General features: G+C 38.9%; 1 protein-coding gene across 2 annotated transcripts in view; it reads right to left on the reverse strand.

Annotated features, from left to right (window-relative positions):
• Positions 1 to 5937: 5937 nt before the first annotated feature.
• The window catches only part of LOC105297432 (zinc finger protein 45), a 56032-nt gene continuing 37674 nt past the window's right edge, over positions 5938 to 24295 (reverse strand). The window contains exons 1-5 of one of the 2 annotated variants that reach the window (XM_023535299.1): positions 15842 to 15976; positions 14432 to 14510; positions 12594 to 12720; positions 11951 to 12043; positions 5938 to 8017 (exon numbers count right to left, since the gene is read on the reverse strand). In XM_023535299.1, coding sequence (XP_023391067.1) covers positions 6603 to 8017; positions 11951 to 12043; positions 12594 to 12720; positions 14432 to 14446 — 1650 coding nt within the window. In that variant the 5' untranslated portion in view covers positions 14447 to 14510; positions 15842 to 15976 and the 3' untranslated portion in view covers positions 5938 to 6602. Of the gene's footprint in view, positions 8018 to 11950; positions 12044 to 12593; positions 12721 to 14431; positions 14511 to 15841; positions 15977 to 24295 lie in introns of those variants that run through there. The other variant, XM_023535300.1, reaches the window with a different exon arrangement.

Raw genomic sequence — 24295 nt, forward strand, 5'->3', positions numbered from 1 at the left:
GATTATGTAGCTGGACGCAGTGATCGGAGAGCAGAGCCAGAGTCACTGCAGCTGGAGCTCAGACACTAACCCGGGGACTAGACCGCTCGACGGAGAGATCGTTATTCGCTACTTGCCACGAACTGAGGGAGGAGGACTGGGCGAGCTGAGAGCCCTGGGCACTCGCGAACCGGGCGATACGCGACCTGAGCCAGTACCGCCTGGGGACGCGAGAACCGCCCCGAACGCACAGAGGCACCGCCCACCTCACCCCTCGATACCTGAGTTCACCGTGAGGGCTCTTTGCCCCTAAGTCGACCGCTGAGTCGTTCGGGTCCCAAGCACAGATCCAAGTAAGTTCTGAATGGCCCGCGGCACGCGGAACGGTCACGCCACCCCACGGAAAATACTGTAGCAACTCCGCACTCCAGGACCGGAAGTTCCTGCGAGCCCACGGACCCGCGGGACTACACTTCCCAGAATCCACCAGACTCGCCTTCCTGAGCGGAAGTTCCAGCGGCAGCAACAGGGCGTGTGCACTACGCCTTCCGAATATTCGCCAAAGGGAAAACCTTTACGTGTATTCCCACTCTTCTGGAAGAAGTGTTGGGACTACAAGACGCTCCTTGACTGCGCTTCCCAAATTGCCCGAATGGAGAGAATCCCACAGTCCCTACCTTGTAGGTTCCTCCCCTGGGGGTCGGCTTTACCTTTCTTTGCGTCTTCCAGCGAAAATATTCCAAAGACACGACTTCCTGAAGTCGAGATGCCTCCAATGATGCCCGGAGTGTTGTTGGAAAGGAAACATGTGAGGAGATACAGTCTTCAAGAAATTAGTGGGGATTGACTGTCTAGGGCACACCAGATGATTGAAAAAAGGATAATGTTTAGTATAATCTGATGATATGAGGCTAAAACTGAATTTAAAGAATGGGCGACGTAAAATGATTTGGGACGTAGAATGATCTGATGAACGAATAAGGGACCAGCCCCTACTCTGGACCCCGCGGCACCACTAGTTTGGCAGAAAAAAACAACTTGAGAGAGCCAAAGCGGAAGCTTGTGCTCGCGGGAAAGTACTCTGCCCTCATTTAAACTTTTCATTACAGTTATTATCCCTACTTTGGGGGTGGAAACACCGAATTTCAGAGAAGTTAGGAAATTTGTCCACTATCTCGAAGCAAGCATAACGGCTGAAGAGCTTGGCATTGAATTCATTCTGGCTGTGAAGCCTATGATTTAATGCCAGAGCACTGAGGATGATGATTCTATAGGTGAAAGAGCATGTTTTAGTATTGAGTTTTTTCTTTCACATTTTCTGGTTAAAATATCCTTATGATAGTTAGCACTTTTAAAACACGTTCCTGGAAACAAATTAAAAATTGTATAAAGCAAAATTTAGGGGAAAAAATCCACCTGGAATCCTTTCCCTTGAAGATAACCAGATTCTTTTCTCCCCATAAACCTACATATACCAACATACACATTTGTTTTTAAAAATGAAGTCTCATGTTCTGTATCCATTTTTCCTAAACTCAATATAAGCTAGACATTTTCTAATATCAGTCACTGAAAATCTAACTCTTTCAAATGACTGCTGTATATAATGTTGTATTGAATGGACTGAGAACTAAAAACAGCCCCTGACATCTGGAAGCTGGCGTGGCGCTCACAGCTAGACCATGTTATTCTCCTTCAGGACATAAAAGAATCACAGAATACTATCCTCAAAGAAGGTTTCTCTGAGACCATGTAAAGTGGGACAAAACAAGACTCTAATTTTGTTTAGATGGACCAAAACAAGGTCATTGTGCTACCCAGACAATGCCAAACACCCCTCCTGGCTAAATGAGCAACTGCTACTTCTTTACCTTTTAGAGCTTTATTGTTGTTCTAATCAGCCCTCCCAAAAGTTAAATGTATGGTGAAACTTGGTATTAGAACCGCACCTGCTTTCTGACAGCATCCAATCTAGAGTGAAGCCTGCTTCCTCAGGCCCTCACCCAAACCAGTAAGCAAGGATCCAGTCGTCGCAAAAAAAAGTATGTCCTCTTTCAGTACACACATTGGTACATAGCCATAGGTCCCTTTGGGGGGAACTCTGGGAGAAAGATTAGCAGCACCCATTTTTACAATATGAAGGTTCCACCCTCAAGAGGAGTCTAAACAGTCCTTCATTCAAGGGATTCATAGTTTGTAAACCAGCCATGTCATAAAATTGATTTAGGGGCTGTGACTTTAGTTTTGGTGATTCAAGTTAGATGTCTGTTCACTTGACCTAGAATTCTGCCACATATATAGAACAAAAAAGACTTTAGTAAACTTCCCATCTATTTATTTACTAGGGACACCAAGGTCAACAGGAAATGTCAAGAAGCCAGTGCATGATGACTTGAAACTTTTGGGTCGTTATGCTTGAGCTGGAATTAGAGGATCACCTTTCTCTTTCCCACTTTCTTCAGCACATAACCAGAAAATCCCATTACACTCATTAGTTCGACCAAAATGTCCTAAGTAACAACTCATGGTAATCCAGAACTTTGCCTTATTTCACTAGGAGTATCAAATGTGATATTTTGTATATTTTTGCCGCAGTGTACCAATGACTACCAATGCCCCATTTTCCATGGGAAACAGTCATTAGTGCCTTTAAATCTAGTGATCAGAGAACCGATTCCAGAAAACACAATCAAGTCATAAAAACTTATCCTTAATAATCTGTTCCTCTAGAACCATTCTCAAAAACAACAACAACAAAAAACATCTATTGGTAAGAGTTCAGCCTAAGAAATGGAACCATTAGGAGATAATACAAGAGATTTATAGCAAGATACTGGCTTACCAGATTGTGGGGCAGGTTTGGCAAGTTGAAATCCTGAGGATGGGCCATTAGGACCTTCAGCCATGGATTGAACATACTTCCAATAGGTGGAATGTCATCTTTAAGGAAGTTTGAGCTCTGCTCTTAAGGACTTTCAACTACTTGAATCGGGCCAACTCAGATTACCTGTTACCCCTTTCTCAGTCAACTGATTATGGACTGTGATCATCTCTACAAAATATGTTTGCAACACCTAGGTTTGTGTATAATTGAAAAACTATGGACTATAGTATAGGCAAGTGGCCATGTAAAATTGATCATCACACTTCATTGTTAAGAAACTGGTTAAGGAAAAAAAACTTGGTACACCAGAATACTATGCAGGCGTTAGAAATGAGGCTGTAGGTCAATTTATTGAAATGATCTTCGAGAACTGTTTCAATTGGTGAAACACTCGAGTTAAAAAACAGTATGCATTGATCCTAGTTTTGTAGAATTCTGTATAAATTCTACATACTTACATGCATATACTGAAGCATGCTCACCAAAATATTAACAGTGGTGAGTTGATACTACCATGCATTTTCTTCTTTGGACTTTCCTGTACTAACGTGCTTGTTTTCAATGTCCAGGCATCATTCTTGTCAGTAAAATAATATGAAAATACTTATACTTAAAATTTTTAAAATCCTCTCAAGAATTAAATATTGTACTAAGACATGGCATGTGTTGACAAAAAGTCAAGTCTCTAGATGACTAAGACAGAGGTTCTGAGACTCATTACTTTAAAACAAGTGTGTCAAATGAACAAAAAACTGTATTGGACTCAGACCTTTAAATGGATATCCTATCAATACAGTTAGACTTTAACAACTTGGGAAGCCTCTCTATTCTTTCAAACACAGAGAAAGGACAACGTTCTCTAACAATCTTCATCAAATGTAGCCATGTTCAAAGCTAAGGGAAATCCCCCAAAGGGCAGTGAAGTCTGCAGTGATAAGCAGAAGCCGAAACTGAATGGCCCCACAAAGGCTTAAGAAACTAGATGGAGCTAGCAATTTACTATTATGGTCAGGAGTCCTGACCTCATGCCCTTTGGGAGACATGAACATGAACACCGCCGTGAACCCAGGTGTTATCTTGTGACCACCTTGAGGAACCCTGCCATGCAGGTTAGGTGTAAGCCCTACCTGTAGTCTTTTCAATTTTAGGAGACAAGTATTTTTCATCTGGTGAGATTTGTTACAATTACTTTAGGGATGACTTATTCTGGTATTTGCTGACAGTTGAAAAGAACCTAAAAGATTTCAAGCTTGTTTCTGATTCCATGCGCACAGGATAATATAGCAGTCCTGAGACTGCGATCCTTAGCATGGCCTCCTTGCAAGGGTAGAACTCTGGCTGGGGTGAGAAACGTGGATTTCAGGAGTTTCCACCATTCCATCACTGGTAAGAGCTGTGCTCAAACTGTACAACATGGCTCATTCTGAACACCCACTTTCTCAAAGCCCGATCCCATCTGATCTCAGAAGCTAAGCAAGGTTGGGCCTGGATAGTACTTGGATGGGAGACCCCATAGAAATACCAGATGCTGTAGGCGTAAAAAATAAAAAATAAGGGATTGTAAGCTGACAAAGTCCTTGCAATCCATGAGATCAACCAAGGGTTGCCTCACCTAAAAAAAAAAAAGAAAGAAAAAGAAAAGAAATGAACACCTGCTTTCTTTACTGAAGACTGGCATCTTGGTACATGCCAAGCAGATGGTGCTTACACAACCAGCTCCCAGTAAGCGCTGATCTCTAATGAGGCCCTATCACAGACATCTCTCATGTATGGCCAAATGCAATGTAGGATTTAAGCGAGTCCTAAGCAAGAGCACGAGGAGGAGATTCTTGGAAGCTTCCACCCGATTTCCTGCAGACATCTCCCACATACCTTCTCCTGTTACTGACTTTGCACCCTTTCAGTGGTCCTAAGTCCAGCTACATTCTGAGTCATCCAAGCAAATCACAGACCCTGAAGGCAGTCTTAATAAGTACATAGAAATCTGTGAAGATGTAGAGAAAATTATGAAAATGAATGTCTCCATTACATAAATGTTGCTAAGTAAAGCTCTTTAACCCAATACACTTAACCCCATGGTGTCTAGGAAGTATGGAATGGCAACAAAAGCTTTCTACTCAGAGGCTCCACTATCATGCTATGTCCCCTACCCACATGTGCCCTTTCTTCAAAGAATCTTTTTTTAAACCTCCACAACATATATAACCCCACTTTATTTCTATCTGCAGTATTTGCCTACTCCCTGCTTAAAGATGTGTCACATGCATTAACTACATAGATGATCATTCATTAATTTATCTGTATGTTCATGTAAGAAGTTTATGAATACTGATTCTTATTCCTTAATTCTGACCTTATATGTCTTATAATAATGTAGTACGATCTTATTAGAAGTCCTTAACTGTAAAGGATTCATATTGATCATTTTTCATATTCTATTGTAATTTACCAGTTTAATCAAACTGATGCTCATTGAGAAACTAAAACACACGATTAATGTAATTACAAAATGGAAAATATTACCAAATACTCCTTGCCAAAGACCATGAATATCCCTTTCCATGTATTCACAGATACTCAAATACATACACATATACACACACATATTTATGAATCTGATTATACTATGAAGGCCACAGTCTGATATCACAAAACCCATAGTATGTTCTTCTCCTGTCATTACATGTCCTTGCCATCACTTTAATGGCCCCATGTTATTACAGAAATATGTAACTTAAACAAATTCTTATTGATGAACACTGTTATTTCCATTTTAAAAATTGTGTGGCATTATCGATCTTTTTCACTGTTTGAATCTCATAATTTTAAGTTCCTATACTATGACTGCCAAATCAGAGTTGTACCTTATACATTGTTATATACTGATTTTCAAAGGATGGGTTTTTACCAAGAAAGAAAAGCATGTAAAATGTCATTCCTACACCAGTAATGAATACATTTGATGAAGTTTGATAAAAGAAATGCTACAATTAGAAGGCAATCACATCAAAGCCTGCATAGAAATGCAAAAACTAAAAAGCAATGATGAACTCGATTAAATAAGACAACTTTTGTCACTGGTTATTAAATCTGATACTTTTAATGCATTGCTTTGAACCCTTAACATCGTTAAAATTGCAACTGTGCTATGTGCAGTAGCCAGTTACTGCAGTTTCAGTCTGCATCATGAGAAAAATGACATAACAGAGTTGAATTTATACTGTATCTAACAGTGGAACAGCAGACAGAAATCCAAAAAACTCAACCTCGGAACTGAGGCTGAGGGTAGGTCAGGAACCAACTGCAACAGCATGCTACCGAAATAATGCTGTGGAATGCAGTACCCAGTGTTAGTTCTGCAATTCAACTCGTTGGTTTCTCTGATTTATTGTCACAGGTTTCCTCTTCCAAATACAATTTTAAAATATTACTTATTTTCTCCCTTTGATTCATTTAATAAACAAGTACTGAGCTCACGTACAAAGTGCTCATGAAAGTTAAGGCTGTAGATTCAGCAACAAACAAGCTTCCTGCCGTCGAGCATACTGCATTCTAGTGGACACCAACTTTAACACCCAACATTATAGTTCTGTAAATATCTGGACAAATTCTTACTTCTAAGGCCTGCCTCTTGAAGGATAAGTTTAACGGTCAGAGGTTCTGGCTGAAGCCTTACTACACCACTTGTAATAGTTTTGGGATCACTGGGATATGTTGAACTATGGCTGAAGCACTCACTTTAATGAAATGAATGTTTTCCTTCTTTTGAGACTGGTTGAAATTTATCTCCAACATGGTTTCTGTGATGAATTTTAAAATATGAACTTGACCTGAAGTGCTTACCACATATCTCACACTTGTAGGGTTTCACCCTTGTGTGAACCCTCTGATGAGATTGTAGATGGGCCAACTGACTGAAGTCCTTACCACACACCTCACATTTGTACGGCTTCTCTCCAGTGTGGACTCTCTGATGAAGTTTAAGATGTGAGGCCTTACTTAAGTGCTTACCGCACTCCCAACATGTATATGGCTTCTCTCCTGTGTGGATGCTCTGATGCACGACAAGATCCAAGCTTGTCTTGTAGCCCTTCCCACACTCCTCACATCTGTATGGCTTTTCTCCGGTGTGGACTTTCTGATGGGCTTTCAGGTACGATTTCCGACCAAATCGCTTCCCACACTCTTCACATGTGAATGGTTTTTCTCCGCTGTGGACTCGCTGATGGGCCAAAAGATGTGAGGCCCATCTGAAACTCTTCCCACATTCCTTACAATGATAGGGTTTCTTTTCTGTGTGGATCCTCTGATGGTAATAAAGATCTGCCCTAGAATAGCTTTTTCCACACTCCTCACATTTGTATGGTTTCTGTCCCATGTGGACACTCTTATGGACATGAAGATGTGAGCTCCAACTGAAGCACTTCCCACACTCCTCACATTTGTATGGTTTCTCTCCAGTGTGGACCACACAATGACTATTAAGTCCTGATCTACGACGAAAATTCTTCCCACATATATCACATCTGAACGGTTTCTCCCCGGTGTGGACCCTCTGATGGTTCTGAAGATGGTAAGCATGAATGAAGGCCCTTCCACATTCTTCACACTTATAAGGTTTCTCTCCTGTGTGTAATTTGCAATGGTCACTAAGTGTTGATCTACGACTGAAGCCTTTCCCACACTGCTCACATTTGAACGGTTTCTCTACAGTGTGCACTTTCTGATGAGTTTGCAGACGTGAGCTTTGACTGAATTCCTTACCACACTTATCACACTTATAACGTTTTTCTCCCAAGTGAACTCTCTGATGAATACGAAGTGCTGAGCTATGGAAGAAGCTTTTTCCACACTCATGACATGTATGAGACCTGTCTCCTGAGCTTAACTGTTGATGAAGATCAAAGTTGGAGAAACCACTGAAGAATTTTTTACACACCTTTCCCTGGTAAGGTTTCTGGCCTGTGTGAGTTACAGATAGTTCTGCCCCAACCTGGCTGGGTGAATCACCCTGTCTGGGGAACTGAAAACTAGTTATGATAGAGTCTTGACATCTGATTAAGTCAGCTACAATCAGTTGCCAGATTTGCCAGCAGGAAAGTTCTTCGTTTGGTTCCTCTGGAACAGTCTCCGGGTCATGTTGGATCTTGCCTCCTAGAAGAACAGAGAATGCAGAGATGTGGACAAGCGAAGGCTTTGTTCGTTGTCTTCAAGATTTCAGGCTGGAGAAAGCATGAGACTTTAATGGATCCAGGGACTATTCACTATGTCCTCTGGGTATGTATCATGGTCTCTGGTTTACATGCCTACAGAAACCAAGAGGTAGTCTAGTAGGCGCCTATCCACTGAACATCGGTAAAACCAATTTAGAACTACCCCGAGTCTCCTATGGGATGTATGAGTTAGAAATAAAGGCTTCATAACAAAAATGATAATATGATACATGATGTTAATCTGTTGCTATTTCTATTGAATTTCATAATGAGCATCTATTCTTGGATAAATTTTACAGCAAATAATTATATACACAATAAAGTATGAATCAATGCAAACTTTAAGGAAAAGCAGTAGCAGAATCAATTCTTTGTATATTTGGGTTTATGTTACGTATCCTTAGGTAATAAAAAATTTTAATCTTACCAAAAAAGGAGTATGGACTTTACCCTACACTTCAGAGAGATGAGCTCTGACCCTGTGGAATGCCATGCCTGAAAAGTGTTCCTGAGGTTCTTGGGTCACACTGGCTGGTCTAACAACACAATGTAGAAGTGAGGCTGACCACAGCAGAAAGACCAAGAATGTGATTTCAGATGGGGCTTTCATTTACCCTGTGGTGTAGACCAGGAGACTGAAAATAGCCACATGAAACTATTCAACGTACACTGATGGAGCTCCAATAATTACTTTGGACAATGAGGTTCAGGTGAGCTTCCCTGATTGGCAATACCCTATGTATAATTCCACACCTTCATGTTGGAAAGTAACACAGAAACACGTCCTTGACTCCATGCAGAGAGGACAATGGGAGCTCTGCGTCTGGTTTTCCCTAGATTCCCTTTCATGTATCTTTTCTGTTACTTGATTTTAAGGAATATTCTTCTCTGCAATAAACACTAACCATGGGTTTAACGGCATTCAGTGAGTTCCATCAGGCCTTGCAGAAAATCATTCGATCTTAAGGTAGTTTGGGGTACCACCACCCCTGCCCCCGGCAAACTTGCAGCAGGGATCAAGTGCAGGAAGAGTGTAAACTGACCCTGTGAACTTTGAAGTAGGCTAAACTCTTTGTACTCCTATATATCGAAAACCTAGAATTGTTTATATATACCTAAAGCCTTCCTGCAAATTTTATATAACATGGGTAGTTCGTCTTATTTTTCTGGGTTGATACACACAGTAACTTAAATATCTGAAATAGAAAAGAGACAGGAAACTACAATTTTGCTATGAAGCTATGTCTGCACCTCACAGGAATACACAAAGGGTTATGCTAATGATGAGAAAGTCAACAGGATGAAAAAGAACACATGAGGGCCTACCTAAGCTTCTTCTGAGGTTTCTAGATTGTCTCTCTCAAAACACAGTGTGGAAAAACTTTGGAGATAAACTGGGCTTTCACATAAGTTTTTCAGATTGAAAACTGCAGCCTCTTAGTTAGCTGTAAATTAATTTAAAATCATACAATAAGCATTTGGAAAAAAGAATCAGGACAGAAACCATGAGAGCGGGAATGGGGTCATTACATGAACAGTCTTGCCAAGTCATACATATAAACCCACACACATGGATAATATTTCTTTCGGTTATGCTCAAAGATGAATTTCTTAATATACCTTGTGGTCTACAAAGTGTGAAAACTTGGTTTAAGAACTTAGCAAGGCCTTAATTAAACAAATTATTCAAATGGAAAAATAAGTTCCAAGAGAGAAACTTGGAAAAATACCAGTAGGTGAGTGTGCACCTCCTGATAGATACTGTAGTTTATAGTTAAATTTAACAAACTGTCACTTTAAAATAGTTTTTTGGGGAGACACGGAAGTCTCTCTGAGGATGTGACAATTGTGAGTAGGCAGTTTCCTGATACTCTCTAGGTTATAATGTTCACCGATTGAAAATGTAACAATATGTCTCTATAAAAATAAAGGGAAATCATGGGAAATTATCATTCTTTAACATTTAATGGCTAAATTTGTAGAAAACTAAGCCACAGAAATATACACCATATTTCCTACCAAAAATGATCAGGAATAGACAACAACTGCCTGTGTGGCTGGTGTTACTTTCATTTTCATTCTTCCCCTGCCAGCATCTGGTGACAGTGACATGGATGTTAACCTCGTAAGAAGCAAATGGGCCACAGAAGGGCAAATGATGCAGAGAAAAGGCAGCCTGCAAGCTGATGACTGAGAGCTCAGGAAATAGGTTTTTCCTCTTTGTAGAGGCCATGTCAAAGAGCAGACACCAAGCTCATGAAAAAAAGTATTACTCCCTAGACACGAAGATGCCCCCTATGGAAGGCTCCAGGAGAGCCACGGGGAAGGCATGTTCCTCAGTGTGGTCATAACAGCAATGACTACAAGCTTCCCTGGATACAGGTCAAGTACACATGCATAAACACTCGATCGCGCTAAGGACATCTATGTAAGTAGAAACTGTGTAGGCAGCCATTTAGAGACAAGAAATGTGCAATAGCCTTAATTTGTTCTGGTTTACGTATCACTTATTAGCTGTCTCCGTGAGTCACGGAGTGACTTGGGCTGAAAAGGAAGCATGAGGGCCTCACACCGGCTTCTTATGCAGATTTTGGACTGTCTGTTTGAAAACAATGTGGAAAAACTTTAGATGTAGATAAATTGGTCTTTCATGTCAGTTTTTCAAATTAAAAATGACAGAGCTTTGGTGAGCTATAAAATAAATTTAGAAGTCTATAATAAGCACTTATAAAAACAAATAGGAGAGAAACTATGAAAGCATCACCACCAGCAGGGAAGACAGTTAAAGTCTAAACTCCAGAACCTATGAACATCATTACACAGCAAAGAGGAATCCGGCTGCAGATGCAATTAAAGTTGCTAATGAGCGGACCATGAAAACAGGAAGAGAATTGGAGATGAGATGAGAGAGACCGATGTAACCAGAAGTATCCTGGAAGGTAGAAGAATGGCAGAGTACAGAAGAACAGTCAGGAAGGCAACATCATTGGTTTTGAAAATGGAGGAAGCAGAACAAGGGCCAAGGAGGTGGCCAGGCCCTACATACTGGTAACCCAAGGAAAAGGTTTCCCCCCTAGACCAGCGATCCCCAACCTTTGTGGCACCAGGGACCGGTGCTCCTATGAGAATCTAATGCCTGATGATCTGAGGTGGAGCTGAGGCGGTGATGCTGGTGCTGGGGAGCGGCCGCAAATACAGATGTAGCTTTGCTTGCTCATCCATTGCTCATCTCTTGCTGTATGGCCCAGTTCATAATACGCCAGGGACTGGTACCAGAGATTGGAGATCCCTGCCCTAGAGCATCCAGAAAGAAATGTAGCCCTATAGACATCCTGATTTTAGTCCAGTGAGATATGTCAGACTTCATACCTAAAGAACTAAACTAAAATAAAATTTTGTTGTTAGCTCTGCTATGTTTATAGCAATCTGTTTCAGCTCCAATAAGGAATATACGGTATCCTTGGCAGGTCTGAAAAACAGGAGAAAAGATAACATGGGTGGAAAAAATGGAGCAAGAGGGAGAAGATAGGAGATGTACTCAGGGAGGGAGTGGGGATGCAGAGCGGACCACAGGGGACTCCAAGGGCCACTTTAAGTGGTTTTACCTTTAAGGAAAAAAAAGAAGCCATAAAGGATTTTAAACAGAGAAATGGCAACCTGACTTACACGTCCAAAGGATAACTTTGGCTGCTATATGAAGAACGACCTAGGATGGAAAGAGAGGGAGCAGGGCAACCTGTATGAAGGTGGTCGTAACAATCCAGGAAAGAAGTCTGCAGCGATTTAGAACATGGTGATAGAAATCAGCACAGAAAGAAGTAAATCAGTATGGCGTGACAGCTGACTCCAGCACTCACCGTTGCTTGGTTCTTACCTGAATTCCCTTTTCTTTGGGTTGCCATCTTCATCATCCAATATTTTTCCCCCCTTACTAAGTGGATCACGCCTTGTTTGAATGGTTGATACCCTGTGAACATGCAAGGCCACATGTTTAAAACCCTGGAAAATTAGGTTCCCACTGCACACTTCAAGTCATCAGAAACGGTGTTTTTCAAACCCTTTTTTTCACGACCTATTTGAAGAAATGCCATCTGTCAAGACCCATACATGTAGAATGAGTTACAAAGTACTTTCTCCTCAATTTTTTGGGAAGAGTGTGAGAACTGATGTTATCCAATTTAATTTCCTTAAAAATTGACATGGGGACTCAGTAGGGATTTATTTTTTGACTTAGAATTATTAGGTTTATTATTATTAGTATGTTGGTTTTTATAATTCATGATAGGGTCAAAAATAAAGTAAGTATAGCAGCATAGTAGCCAGTTACAGTTCTTTAACAAAACACAAACTTGCCTGTTGATAAAAACCAAATTCCCTCTCTGTGTCCCACATATCTTAGAAAGGTCTGATCCCCAAATTCAGGAAACTATTTCAAGGGCCCCAAAGCCTTGAACACCCCAGGACACAAAGCCACTTCTGGGAGCTAATACTGAGTGACAGTGGGCACATGTCCTCACCCACTGAGACCAGGTTCTTGAAGTTCTCCAGCATCACGTCTCGGTACAGCTGCCTCTGGGCGGAGTCCAGCAGCCCCAGCTCCTCCTCGGTGAAGATCACAGCCACGTCCTTGAACGTCACTTCCTCCTACAACGCCAAACACAGGCAGCCTCAATCTCACGACCAACCTGCACTCGGAGAAGGGCAGCGCTGAGCAGATGCTACCTTCTTGTCTGTCACTTTCAAACAGAATGGCTAACATTCCCTAACTGTTCCTTGATTTTCTGTGTGAACCTAAATAGGTTTCTCATATTTTACGTATTTAAACAGCAGATGAAATCAAGAAGCTCATCTAGCAGCTCTAAGGAGTAACTGCAGAGCCAGAACTAAGTCTGGCAAATCCAGCAAAATTGGATGTTTTTAACAAGGGTAAACTTTAGTTTATAACTGGAAACAACCGAGATGTCCTTCAGGTAGTGAATGGATAAACTGGTACATCCGAATCAGAATATAATTTAGTGCTAAAAAGAAATGAGCTATCAAGCCACGAAAAGATCTGGAGTTACCACATATTACTAAGTAAACGCAAGTCTGAAAAGCTACATATTCATGATTCCAACTATATGACATCCTGGAAAAAGGTAAAATTATGGAAACTGTAAAAAAGATCCGTAGTTGCCAAGGGCTGGGGGAAGGGAGGGATGAGCAGGAAGAGCACAGAGGATTTTTAGAGCTGTGAGTGATAGTATAATGGTGGGGACATGTCATTCATTATAAACTTGTCCAAACCCAGAGAATATACAACGCTAAGAACGACCCCTAATGTAACCTATGGACTCTGGGTGGCAATGATATGTCAACATAGGGTCATTTACTGTAATGAATGTACCAATGTGGCAGGGGATGTTAACAGTGGTGGAGGCTGTGCAAGTTTGGGACAGAGGATATTGGAAACCCTGTACCTTCTGAATTTTATGGTAAATGCAAAACTGTCCTCAAATATAAAGTCCATTATTAAAAAAACAGATACACACACAAACCTAATTTTTGAAAAAATTAACACATTAAGGAATAAAAGTAGATTAATAAGTAAAAGACATGCCAGGTGTGGCTCAGACATTGGAAAGACAGAATCTAGCTCTTCCTGTGTGAAAATCTCCAATGATATTAAGCAATGATATTGCATAAAGCAGCAGTTAAGAGCCTATTGTTCTGTGCTATATTTAGTCTGTCTATAAAATTCCAATATGGCATGTATCGAATGTACTTTTTAAATATTACTAAGCTCCTAATATACTGAGAATCAAAAATATACATATTATTTAGAGAAATAATTTTTTGGAGAGAAAGATAAGAAAAGTGTCACTGCAGTGTTGCTTGAAGCAATGAAACTCCTAAACCACCTTAATGTCTGAGTGGTAAGTAGTTGAAAATAAAAAAGTATCAATTGAATAGGAATAGTAAATAATCATAAATAACAAATGTTATACAATATTAAGTGAAAAAACACAATTTAATAATAGATGTATATCATGAATATAAAAACTATGAATGCCCGTGAGAAAAAGAGTATAAGAAAATAAAGAGTTAATGTGTCGGCAGTGAAGTAATAAAGTGGGAGAATTGGTCATTCCTATTAATTTGTCTGCACTTATTTTTGAAATAAAAAGAATAGTGACCAAAAAAAACAAAAAACAAAAAACCCCTAAACACTAAAAACAAGTGCAAAATAAGCAGGTCTTTAAGTGTCTGGTGTTCTCCTTGAGTCATTGCAAGAAAAACAACAAAAAAACAAAACACGTGACCTTCGAATAGTGAGATGGAATTTTAACAGTAAAGAAAGGTAAACCATATCCACCTTGATTGTGGTCATTTTTTCTTCTTAGTTCTGCAAATGTACAGATTTCTGAGCTATGGAGAACTTTGCCTGGTAGTATCTGGAAAGACAGAAAAGGCACATGAAAGGCTGACCAGGGATGCTGCTCGCCTCCATGAAGGAGCCCCTTCCTTGGGGTGGCTGCTGCTTCACACAGCTTAAAGAGCAGATCACAGCATGAGTACTCTATTCCTGCAAAACACACACACTGATACAATCTCCAGTGTTGCCTTGTAGCTCCCAAGGTAGCCATATCAGATTCTGATGTGATGGAACTTGGGTAAACAGAAGGCACAGAACAACAATCATCTCTAGTGAGTGAAACTGCTGTATGTGATAGTATTATGCTGAGGACTATATCTGGGTTCAAACCTAGTTCAATTCGCTTAGCTGAGTCATTCTGGGCAAATGAGTAACATCTCTTTTTCACAATTTTGTCATCTGTACAACTGAGAGACTATTACTTCCAAATCATTCAACAGTTGAGAGCTGGTCAGCACTTTAAATACTATCAAGATTTATTATTTTTGAAGCTATAGTAAAAAAGATGGTACTCTGTAATGTGAAATTGCTCTTATAAATGGGATTTCTACCAAAAAACATTATATAAAAGACCTTTATAGGCAGAAAGGAGGAGTAAGGAATTTATACTAGGCAAAAAAAAAAAAAAAAAAAAAGGCAGCTTGGTTATTGAGAGGTCATTTTCCTTTAGGGGATGGCAGGGATCTATCAGGCAGATTTCCTAACTCGTGCTGATCTGGTGAGTCCTGATTCACTGGTTTAAGGTCCCATTTCTGGGAGAGCCAAAACTATCATGAAGTCTCCATTCGGGGACATGGAACTTAGCATAAGCAACTCCATTCGGGGCCTGTTGTCTTGTTTTTAACTTCTCTGTCCCTGAGCGATCAGATATTCTGACCTTCCTACCCACTCCTCCTTCCCAGCCAGAAATGGTTTGGGATTTAGTCTAGCTTCCTACAGGGAGACGCTGCAGCTGGAGTTCTTAAGCCATCCGGACTCACGGTTTTCAAGGAAGTGAGAACTTCGCAAAACCAACAGTACTAATAACAAGAAGCCATCATTCACCCCCTGCTAGGAACTGTCTTAATACTTTCACTAACTCGTTTAATTCTCAAACCACTATATCAGGAAGGTAGTAACGTCATCCCAATTTTACAGAAAAACATCAAAGGCAGAAAAATTTAGGTAACTCGCCCAATGCCCTACTGAGGAACCGGGAGAGAGAGCGAGTGGTGCGCGACCCCGGCAGGCGGAAAGCGCTGGAGACCCTCCAACCAGGCGAAGCACGACCCAACCGCCCCAAACGCAGAGGTTCCGCCGAGGGGAACGCCGCCCGCCGCCCCAGTCCTAAAACCACCGCTCTGACGCAACCTTTTTCTGCTAAGCCAATGGCCGTGTCCAGTGGGACCCCGAAAAGTTCGAAAGAGTTGTGAAAAAAGGAACCGGCTCACCACAGCGAGGGGAAAGACGACCGCTACCTGAGCTCCGCGAGCGGAAGTGCGTCGAGAGGATACACTTCCCAGAATTCCCCTGCCCCAGAGCTTTGTACGAAGTATCCGAGTCTCTGCCGGACCCGTGGACTACACTTCCCAGAATTCCCCTTCCCCGGGAGCCTGTACGGAATATCCGAGTTTCTGCGGGACCCGTGGACTACACTTCCCAGAAAGCCAGAGAACACAGTGCGTGTTCTCACCCTCCTCCGGCGAAACTGCTTGAGACCTCGCGGAGCTGTTGGACAATTTCCACAAAACCCGCGGGGACTAAGTACACATTGCCGACTTCAGGCTGGGAGTGTGGAAACCTGCGCTTAGGGCTAGTGTTACCTTCTCTTGAATCTGCGAGCGGAAAAATTTCGGTAGACATGACTTCCTGAAGTCTAAATGTCTTCAATTAGTACAAGTTTTGTTGGAAGAGTAAATAGGAGGCATAAGATTAAAAAATTAATCTGCAACTGGGAAATGTTCTATTTAGGAGCATTGGAGAGTCGAGAGAAGGGTAATATTTTGTACAATCAATTAAAGCTGAGAATGAAGAATGGGCGAGGTAGCGGTTTTGGAGAGGTGGTATTAACCTCTACTCTTGATGTAGTATCAGTGGTTTGATAGGATGTAATCAAGAATCGTGTGTAAAGTTACTCAACACCATTAGTCATAATGGAAATGCAAATTAATAATATCACTGCATTCTAGCCAAAAAACAACAATTAGGAAAAAATTATAAAATGTCAACACTTTCCTAGTAGTGTAAATTGGTATAACCACTTTGGAACATTTTTTTTTTTTTGAAGTATCTAGTACAATTATATATGTTCATACCCGTAACTCTTTGGTTCAACCCACGCAGACATTCCTCAAATTTATATATCCATATATTCAGCCAATGACGTTTTCCAGTAGGCTCATACTAACTACCACTACTTTTAAGAGCCTAAAGCGGAAACTACTCAATGATCATCTATAATAGAGGGAATTATTAGTAAATTTACTCGTTGTAAAAATAGTCACTAATGAGAATGAATAACATTCATCTAGTCTCCAAATTTGAATTTCCTAATGTTGAGGAAATTAAGGTTGACATAGAATAGTAAATACTGTATGATTCCATTCTGTAAAATACAAAAACAGGCTCAGCAAATCTATCATGTTAGGAGTTAGTAAGTGCCATAGTAAAAGGACTGTGACTAGAATGAGGCATCAGGGGAGCTTCTAGGATGTTGAATTTGTCCTGGTCCTCTAAGAAGTGGACACTAAAAATTTAATGTACAAGAATATCATTAAGGGAAAGGCAGGAAGCCAAGGGAGGCTATAAGAATCATGACCTTGATGCAAAGGTGATTCTTGCCTGGATTAGTACTTAACATAATGGTTGCCAGGTGTTGATTTCTGATTTCACCATTCATTCTACATTTATGGATCAGCTTTCTACTATAAGAGTTTACATTTTTTTTTCTTTTTCTCCCATCCTTATTTCCCATCTTTCTTCATATTACATTATAAACATTTATTTTGATGTTCAAATTCTTCAAATTTGTTCCTTCCCTCTTCAATGTGATTACATTAGTCAGTGAAATACAGTTTCGTTCATTTATTTTTGCTTTAGAGTTCTGTATTTTCTTTCCCTTTTTTTTTTTTTTAGCATGTAAAACATTAATATGGTTCTAACAATCACAACCCTGTAAAGGAGATGATCAGAGAAATGTATTGTGTGCATTTTAAATCCTGGAGATGGCTGGAGTTAAAGCAGCCTGGTGGTGGACCTTGCAGAACTAAAGTCATTTGGGCAAACCTGAGTTCAAATCCATCACTGCCACGTATAGTGTTCTGACCTCAGGTAACTTACTGAACCGCTTGAAGACTTCACTTTTAAATGTAAAATAGGGAGACAAATAGTGTTACATTAAGAGGAATTACTATTAATTGCATGTTGGACTCACAGCCCAATGCTTGGTAAATATTAGATATTTATTAACAATATTAATATCTAATAAATATTTTGCAATCAAATTACAAGAGCTCTTATACATAAGTGTTAGTGTATGACTCATTTTCATGCTTTTCTACATAGACTCCAGTATAATTCTTGGGATCAAAGATTACTTGTAAAGTCTTTGTAAATTGTCCAAGTAACCTATAAATGAATTTTGTTCAATAATTTAAAACTTAATAGATTAATTCTAATGATTTAAAATGTTTTTAAGTGATGTTCACTTGCTATATTTGTTACATCTTGTGGATGTGGGGAGTGATAAACTGAAATAGTGCATATCCACCTGTATATACACAAGAATGCTGAGAAATTAGAATTAGCTGTTCTGTAATATTGTTCTACTACCAACAGTCTGGTTTGCTGCACTTGATAAATTTTGAGAATGAGAAAATAACTAGAAGCCAATAATTAGAGGTTCTCAACTATGGTTGAATTATTAGGCCCCAAATGGCCAACAGGGACAAAATAGGAAGACCTTGGTTTAGGAAGTATTCTCATGAGAACAATATTGCCTTCTAGGGAGGGCTTGTATATTGCAGAATTAAAAAAAAAACTTTACTTTTTGTGCATAAAGCACATATATATATACACACACATACATATACAATATATAAACAGAATGCAGTTCATCTGTGATATTAAAATTTCACAGAGTAGATCAGGTTAAAGAAAGTCGAAAAGGGGTCTTTAAAGAGGCTAATAAAAAAGTTAAGGAATATTGGCATCAGTATTGATAAAAAATCATGTGTCACTGAAAAACACTTTCTATGTAGCCAACATTATTCTAAGTACTTATAAATAAATGTATTTAATCCTGGGAAAATCTTAGGTGAATTCTATCCATATCCACAATTGATAAATAATTAAACTGAGGCATAGAAAAGTAAAGCTTTTATATAGGGTTGTATGGCTAGTAAGATCTAGGATTTTCATAAGTAATTCTGACTCAAGAGTCCATGCTTTCTACTCCTACATAATACCTGCCTACTCCAATGATCTGTCTGGTCCATTTGATTATAGATATTCCAAACATACTGATGGTCTCTGAACTTTATCAGTCACCTTCTGAGAAGCCTGAGTGAATACTAAGGATTAAATGCAGGCAGAAGTTAGGAAGGGCTCTCCCATCAATAATTCAAAAGGGACCAGCCTTTCACTAAGTAACTGGGATTTTACCCGTGAAGTATTATAACTGCAGGGTCCTCAGCTGGCTAAGAATCTTATCTCCTTCAGGTTTTCTCACTATCAGCTAAAGCTTTTCTTCAAAATCCACCTGTTTTTTAATATATTCTTTGAAAGGTTAATTCCCTGAGCATTAAAATCATTATTAGGTTTGGGGTCTATGGCCATACCACCCTGAACACGCCCAATCTTATCTGATCTCAGAAGCTAAGTAGGGTTGGGCCTGGTTAGTACTTGGATAGGAGGTTTGGATGACTGAGAGATGAAAATAATCTGTTGCTTTAATGACCAATAACATTATTCTTCCAATTTTCTTTTAGCAAAAGAACCACCAAGGGTTGGCCAAATCAATACATGGCCATCTCACTAACATCTTCACTCCTCAGCTTCAGTAACAAGAAAGTGTGGTCACGTAATTAAGTTGTGATCGATAGAACCAACAGAATCATGAAGAAATAGAAGAAATAGAAAATCTAAATTGAAAAATAACAAGGAGATTGAATCAGTAATCAAAAATATCCCAAGAAAGAAAAGCTCAGGACCAGATGGCTTTACTGATGAATTCCACCCAACACTTAAAGAAGAATTAATTTAACTTTTCTCAAACTTTTCCAAAAAATTGAAGAGAAAACCTTTCCAAACTCATTTAATGAGGCCAGCACCACCCTCATACCACAGCCAGATGGGGGACATTACAAGAAAGATAAATACAGGCCAAGATCTCTCATGAATATGATGCAAAAATCCCCCCTCTAAATTCTAGCACACCAAACACAGCAGCATATTAAAAAGACCATATGCCATGATCAAGTGGGATTTATCTCTGTCGTGCAAAGACAGTTCAACATATGCAAATCAATAAATGTGATCGACAGCATTAACACAATAAAGGATAAAAATCATATAATCCATTAGTAGATGGAGAGAAGACATTTGACAAAACCCAACATCTTTTCATGATGAAAACTCACCACAGATTAGGTATAAAAAGAATGTACCTCATAATCATAAAGGCCATATATGGCAAGCCCACAGCTAACATCATACTCAACAGTGAAAAAGCTCTAAGTTTTTTATCTAAGATTAGGAATAAAACAAGATGCCTACACTCACCACTTCTATTCAACAGTAACAGAAGACTAACTAGAGCAATTAGCCAAGAAAAAGAAATAAAAGATATTCAAATCAGAAAGGAAGAAGTAAATTTGTCTTTGTTTACAAATGGCATGATCTTATATAGAGAAAACTCTAATAATGCTACCAAAATTGTAGAACAAATAAATTCTATAGTTAGGATACAAAATCAACATACAAAATTTAATTGTATTTCTACACATTAACAATAATCAGAAAGAGAAATTAAGAAAACAATCCCATTTACAATCGCATCAAAACAATAAAATATTTAGGAATAAGTTTAAACAAGGAGATGAAAGATGTGTATACTGAAAACTATAAGACATTGATAAAAGACACTGAAGAAGACATGAATAAATGGACCAATATCCTATGTTCGTGGATCAGCAGAATTAATATTTTTAAGATGTCCATACTTCCCGAAGTCACTTACAGATTCAATGTAATTCCCATCATTTTCCAATGGCATTTTTCACATAGATAAAACAATCCAAAAAATTTGTATGGGAGCAAAAAAGACCTTAAATAGCCAAAGTAATCTTGAGAAATAAGCAGAAAGCTGGAGGCATCACACTTCTTGATTCGAACTATGTTACAAAGCTATGGTAATCAAAAGAGTGTAGTACTGGCATAAAAACCGATACATAGACCAATGGAATAGAATAGAAAGCACAGAAATAAACACACGCATATGTGACCAACTAATCTTTAACAAGGGCACCAAGAACACACAATGGGGAAAGGATAGTCTCTTCAAGAAATGGTGCCAAGACAACGATATCCACACAAAATTGGACCCTTATCTTACATCATACACAAAAATCAACTCAAAATGTATTAAGACTGAAATGTAAGACTTAGAAGAAAAAGTAGAGGAAAATCTTGACAATGGTCTTGGCAATGGTTTCATGGATCAGACACCAAAAGCCTATGGAACAAAAACAAAAATAAACAAGTGGGACTATACCAAATTAAAGAAAAGGAAGCAATCAATAGTGAAAAGGCAACCTACAGAATGGGAGAAAACATCTGCAAATCATATCTGATAAAGTGTTAATCTCCAAAATATATAAGAAAGTCTTACAACTCAATTTTTAAAATGGACTAAAAACTTGAATAGATATTTCTCAAACACACACACACACACACACACACACACACACACACACACACACACACACACTTAAATAGCTAAAAGGTATATGAAAAATGCTCAATGACACTAATCATCAGGGAAATTCAAATCAAAACTACAACAAAATATCAGTTCACTCCTGTCAGGATGTGTGTGTGTGTGTGTGTGTGTGTGTGTGCGCGCGTGTGCGTGTATACATATATATATAAAGACAAGTGTTGGAGAGGATATAGGAGAATTGGAATCCTTGCATACTGTTGGTGGGATGCAAATTGGTGCAACCACTATGGAAAACAGTATGGAGATTCCTCAAAAAATTAAAAATAGAATTACCATGTGATCTAGTAATCCCACTTCTGGGAATGTATACAAAATAATTGGAAGTAGGGTCTCAAGGAGATATTTAAACACCTATGTTCATAGAAGCATTATTTACACTAGCTGAGAGGTGGAAGCAACCCAAATGTCCATTGAGAAATGAATTGATAAACAAAATGTGACATACAATGGAGTATTATTCTGCCTTTAAAAAGAACGAAATCCTGTAATATACTACAACATGAATGAGCCTTGAAGACATTAGCTAAGTGAAATAAGCCAGTCACAAAAATAAATAAAATATGAGACCACTTATATGAGACGTCTAAAGTAATCAAATTCACAGAAACACAAAGTAGAATGGTGGTTGCTAGGGGCTGGGGAGAGAGGAGAAACAGGAAGTTACTAATCTATGGGCATATAGTTCAGTTAAGCAAGACAGGTAAGTTCCAGAGACCTGCTGTACAGCATTGTAACTATAGTCAACAATGATGTATTGTACACTTAAAAATTTGTTAAGAGGGTAAATTTCATGTTGTTACTATAGTAAAATAAAAATTTTAAATTCTAACATTTAACTTTGTAAGTGTATTTGCTGACTAATCTTAATGTGATTCATATACATATATAAAGTGGAATGTATTAAATTACATGTGAAATTCAGCAACTTATATAAATACAAAATAATAAAATTTAATCAACTTTTAAGTCATTCAAAATTATTTTTTCAAGCAAAATTAAAACAATATTTAAAGAGAACAGGAAGGGAGGACAAAGGAACAAAAATTAGAGATAAACAGAAAACATAATAAAAGAACTAAATCTAACCATATCAATAATTACATTAAATGTAAATGGTTAAAACATACCAAATAAAGATGTGGAGTCAGAGTGGATGAAAATAATAATCCAATCAATTGGTTGTCTATGAGAAATCCACTAAATATTAAGATCAAAATAAGTTAAAATTTTAGGAGATTAGATTAAACGTGGCGGAGTGAGAGACGTTCCCAGATCTCTCCCCTTGAAACAACAATAAGCTGAACATCTAAAACTCAACAAAAAACACCCAAACTGCACACCAGCGTGTCTGAGCGTGGGATCTGTGTCTAAGAGCTACCACAGGTCAGAACCCCGGGAGTCAGGCAGTGGACTGAGAGAAACAAAGAAGCTGCCTCTCGCAGCCACAGGAGCTACCTATAAAAGGAGGGGGAAGGGAAAAGGAGCAGTGAGTTCCCTGAACAGCCCTGCCTAGGAGAGTTGTGAGCTCCACACCACTGGTGGCAGTGCCCATTCGTTAGGACAGAAGGCAGAGAAAAAGGGACGGCAGAAAAGCGGGGACAGCAAAGAAACAACAGTTGATTTTTACCAGCCATGGTTGCAAAACCGAGGCTGAGCCTCAGCCCCCAACCCTCAATACAGAGGACCCCTCCCCCCATACCCTCTGAGACCGATCACCGCGGAGCCCTAGGGGAATCTGAGCAAACGCTACTGAAACTGTTACTAACACTGACAGGAACTGAGACTGAGGGTAGCGGATGTGATTAAACATCTATAAGGAAAAAAAAGAGACATTATTAAGACTTTACACAAAGCCACGATCCAAGAGGCTTAGATGCCACCTACTGGAAACCAAAAGAGAAATACCTTCTTTGCAACAGGCTAGGGACCATTATATAGTAGATCTTCTTTCTGGAAAAAAAAGAAGCAGAAAACACTTCTATTAATGCCCAGGTGGAGAAATAGTCCATTGAATACCTTGAACAACCAAGGTGACAAGGCATCTCAGAAAGAAAGAGAAAAATCTCCAGAAAATAAGCTTCAGACATAGAAATATGAGACTTAAATGACAGAGAATTCAGGATGGTGCTTCTGATAAAACTCAGTGAGATCCAAAACGAATCGTGTCAACAATTTCAAGAATTGAAAAAACAGCTAGATGAGCAGTATGAGTTCTTTAGCAAGTAGATTGAAACCCTCAAAAAGAACCAAATAGACCTTCTGGAGATAAAGATAAGTTAAAAATTTTAAAGATGGAAAATGATATGCCATGCAAACACTAATCATAATAAATAGCAATGACTATATAAATATTAATATCAGTATCAGACAATGTAGACCTCAAAAGGAATATTACATAATGACAAAAATAAAAAGGTCATTTCATCAAGAATCTTAAATATTTATAGATTTAACAACAGAGCTCTAAAGTAGCCAAAGAAAAACTGACAGAATTCAAAAGAGAAACAGATAAATCCACAATTACATATGGTAACTTTAACGCCTCTGTCTCAGCAATTGATAGAACAAGTAGACCAAAAATTAGTAAGGCTATAGATGACCTTCACAACATGATTAATAAATTTGACCTAATCGATCTGATATCTATAGACTACTCTATCCAACAACAGTAGGATATATATTCTTTCTAAATACACGCAGAATAATATTCACTAAAAGGGATCATATTCTAGGCCAAAAGACAAACCTTAACAACTTGGAAATAACTGAAATTATATAAAATGTGTGCTCTAATCACAATGAAATTAAAATATTAATTAGGAACA

Source organism: Pteropus vampyrus, unplaced genomic scaffold, assembly GCF_000151845.1.
Source record: "Pteropus vampyrus isolate Shadow unplaced genomic scaffold, Pvam_2.0 Scaffold138, whole genome shotgun sequence".
NCBI lineage: Eukaryota > Metazoa > Chordata > Mammalia > Chiroptera > Pteropodidae > Pteropus > Pteropus vampyrus.